At 51.2% G+C, this 3,338-nt stretch overlaps 1 protein-coding gene across 1 annotated transcript in view; it reads left to right on the top strand.

Moving 5' to 3' along the window:
- The window catches only part of LOC108795205 (unconventional myosin-Ie-like), a 20,996-nt gene that overhangs the window by 13,831 nt on the left and 3,827 nt on the right, over positions 1 to 3,338 (top strand). Inside the window, exons 14-22 of the mRNA XM_018566408.1 lie at positions 158 to 325; positions 624 to 709; positions 842 to 923; positions 1,118 to 1,224; positions 1,301 to 1,399; positions 2,106 to 2,250; positions 2,345 to 2,459; positions 2,663 to 2,832; positions 2,922 to 3,065. Of these exons, the coding sequence (XP_018421910.1) occupies positions 158 to 325; positions 624 to 709; positions 842 to 923; positions 1,118 to 1,224; positions 1,301 to 1,399; positions 2,106 to 2,250; positions 2,345 to 2,459; positions 2,663 to 2,832; positions 2,922 to 3,065 (1,116 nt within the window). The remainder of the gene's footprint in view (positions 1 to 157; positions 326 to 623; positions 710 to 841; positions 924 to 1,117; positions 1,225 to 1,300; positions 1,400 to 2,105; positions 2,251 to 2,344; positions 2,460 to 2,662; positions 2,833 to 2,921; positions 3,066 to 3,338) is intronic.

Below are 3,338 nucleotides of genomic sequence, written 5' to 3' on the forward strand. Positions count from 1 at the left end.
GGGGGGTGTAGGGTGGGGGTGGAAGGGCGCATAGTATGGTAGGGGGGTGGTGGTGGAAGGGCGGTTAGTATGGTAGAGCGTGTGTGGAATGGGAAACCACTACGAACTACTTGATGTGCTCGGTCCATAAACAACCATCTCTCTCCTCCTCCCCCAGAGCCCTCCAGGGGTCATGAGCATCCTGGATGACGTCTGCGCCACCATGCACGCCAAAGGGGAGGGCGCCGATCAGACACTGATCCAGAAACTGCAGTCCGCCATTGGCAGCCATGAGCACTTTAACAGCTGGAACAAAGGCTTCATTATCCACCACTACGCGGGGAAGGTGAGGAGCGGCTGGGCATGTGGGAACTGGCCATCTACTGTGATTGGTGGAGTAAGATGTGAGGTGGGCACCGCTGTTGGAACTACCACAGCAGAAAGGAGACCAGGTGTCCTTGCTAAACGTCCACAAAACCGATTCACCACTGTAATTGGGTGATACATTTTTTGCCAGCTCATAAAAGTTTGGAAATGTCTGTTTTAGCTTGTTATTATTAGGCCCCGCCCTCAAGGATCTCTATTCTCTACAGCTGGACCGCAATCGTTAATACTACATTTCCGTGTCTGTTTCCCGTCCTCAGGTGTCGTACGACGTGGAAGGATTCTGTGAGCGCAATCGAGACGTCCTGTTCACCGATCTCATTGAATTAATGCAGAGCAGTGAAATGTGAGTTCTCTCCTCCCTAGCCCCCCGTCCTACCTACCCACTGATCTACGTACATGCCTACCTACATCCTCCTGTAGGGCATCTACTTTCCCGCTCTTCCTGTAATTTTCCTGACAAAATTTCCCCTTTCAGAGCGTTTATCAGAGATCGCTTTCCCGAGAACCTCAACGCAGATAAGAAAGGACGGCCGAGCACCGCCAGCAGCAAGATCAAGGTGAGACCGTTGGCTTTGGGGACTTTGAGGTGGAGTATTTTCTGGCAGTGGTGAATGGTTCTCCTCTTTCCTGAGGTCTTCTGGCCATGTAAAGGGCTGCGTTGTTTTATCATCTGGGGGAGGGGCTTGTTGTCGCATGTTGACGTCACTCCCACGTATATCTCTCAACCCTCTTCCATGCTTCTCCTAAACAGAAACAAGCCAATGACTTGGTGCAGACGCTGATGAAGTGCACCCCCCACTACATCCGATGTATAAAACCCAACGAGTCCAAGAAACCGCGGGACTGGGAGGACAACAGGTACCTGGGGAGGGAGGGGTTAATGATGTGCTGTGGGTGGGGGTCTAACTCTTCACTAATTTGCTTTTACCTCCAGGGTGAAACATCAGGTGGAGTACCTGGGTCTTCGGGAGAACATCCGGGTACGTCGTGCTGGATATGCCTATCGCAGAGTCTTCCGGAAATTCCTCAACAGGTACGAGAGGGATCATAGATGGTCTGATGGATTGTCTATGTTCTACTGAGAGTTCATTTTCTATCATGGGTCATTGGAGGACACGGTGGACCTTTTGGGTGGGGTCATTGGAGGACACGGTAGACCTTTTGGGTGGGGTCATTGGAGGACACGGTGGACCTTTTGGGTGGGTTCTTTGGAGGACACGGTGGACCTTTTTGGGTGGGTTAATTGGAGGACACAGTGGACCTTTTGGGTGAGGGCTTCAAACTAAGGAGGAGGAACATTAAGATGTACCCTCCCCCCATAGGCTACACCTGGAACCCCAGGTTCTGCTTAGTTTCCAGTAGTAGGTGGACATAACTGGAGGCCCCTAAATCTTCTGACCACCACTTATTGTCATATCAAGGCCACAGTTGGCTTGTTTTGGTGCCCCAAGTTCCTCTTGGGCTTCCTGCAATCTTGCAATGGCCACCACTTTGGCCATGATTGGCAGCAGGATTGGTGTAGAACTCTCATAGACTTCCTCCATGTGACCCATCTGACTTTTTCCAGGTTTATTTTGTCTTCCCTACTTGACCAGACATTTTTGGGACCTCTTTGCTGTGTCCCTAGAGGTCTGTTGTTGCCCCAAAAGTCTGATATATCCTCCAAGAGAGCTCAACAAGAAAAAAGGGAAGCCAATAAGCCAAGGAAGCCTTTTTTAACTCGCTATTTCTACTTTCAGGTATGCCATACTGACTCGGGAGACGTGGCCGGAGTGGCGAGGGGACGAGAAGAAGGGTGTCCTCCACCTTCTGCAGTCAGTAAACATGGATGCAGATCAGTTCCAGCTGGGCAAGACCAAAGTCTTCATCAAGGCTCCGGAGTCGGTGAGTAAATTGGCGGCTTTGTACTTGATGTGATGGCGTCTGGGAAAGTTATGTTGCCAAAAACGGCCAATCAAATGAATTCTTGTTCCTTTAGCTGTTCCTGCTGGAAGAGATGCGAGAGAGAAAGTACGACAACTATGCCCGTGTCATCCAAAAAGCCTGGCGCAAACACACCGCCGTCCGCAAGTACATCCGAATGAGAGAGGAAGGTAGGTAGCGGGGCACGAGGGGGGGGGGGGCTTCAGGGGGTACCTGTGTGTGAATCCTCTGATGGAGGCTGTCATTCATTACTACTTCTGAACGCCAATAAACCCAGAGCTCGAATACAGCCTGGGACTCAAAGCACGGCAGCTTCTATTTGAGGCTTCCCGCAAAGTCACCAAAACCTAAAAAAATGGTTTCTTGTTTGCAGCTTCCAACATCATCCTGAACAAGAAGGAGCGCAGACGGAACAGCATCAACCGCAACTTTGTGGGCGATTACATCGGGATGGACAATCGCCCCGAACTGCGGCAGTTCGTTGGGCGCAGAGAGAGGATTGATTTTGCCGACACGGTTCTGAAATACGACCGCCGGTTCAAGGTAAGAGCATAGAGTGCCCCCTCTCCCCCACATCAGTGGATCTCCATCTCCTTCCTGTGATCCATAACTCTGCCAACCCTCTGATGTAGACTCTGAAGCGCGATCTGGTGATGACGCCAAAGTTCGTGTACCTGATTGGCCGGGAGAAGGTAAAACAGGGGCCGGAGAAAGGCCAAATCAAAGAAGTTCTGAAGAGGAAGATCGAACTGAAGGACATCCAGTCCGTCTCGTTGAGGTAAAAGCTGAAGGAAAACATACGCCGTGTCTTTAAAGGTTACTGCTGTTGTGTCCCCCTTGGGGGGAATTGTCCTCACTACCTTTCCTGGTGACCACACAGGAAACGAGGGGGAATCTCCCCAGTGGTGGCCTTTTCCACTCCATGCAAAAGTAAAAACGTTTTGGCAGCAGTTAGGCTTTACGGCCAAAGCCGGCACATTTGTGGACCTGAAAAGTGCTGTGCATGTATGACTTATCAGTGTCTGTCTCTCCCCCCCCCCCCCCCCACC

This window comes from Nanorana parkeri, unplaced genomic scaffold (assembly GCF_000935625.1).
Source record: "Nanorana parkeri isolate BGI_ZX_2015 unplaced genomic scaffold, ASM93562v1 scaffold947, whole genome shotgun sequence".
Taxonomy (NCBI): domain Eukaryota; kingdom Metazoa; phylum Chordata; class Amphibia; order Anura; family Dicroglossidae; genus Nanorana; species Nanorana parkeri.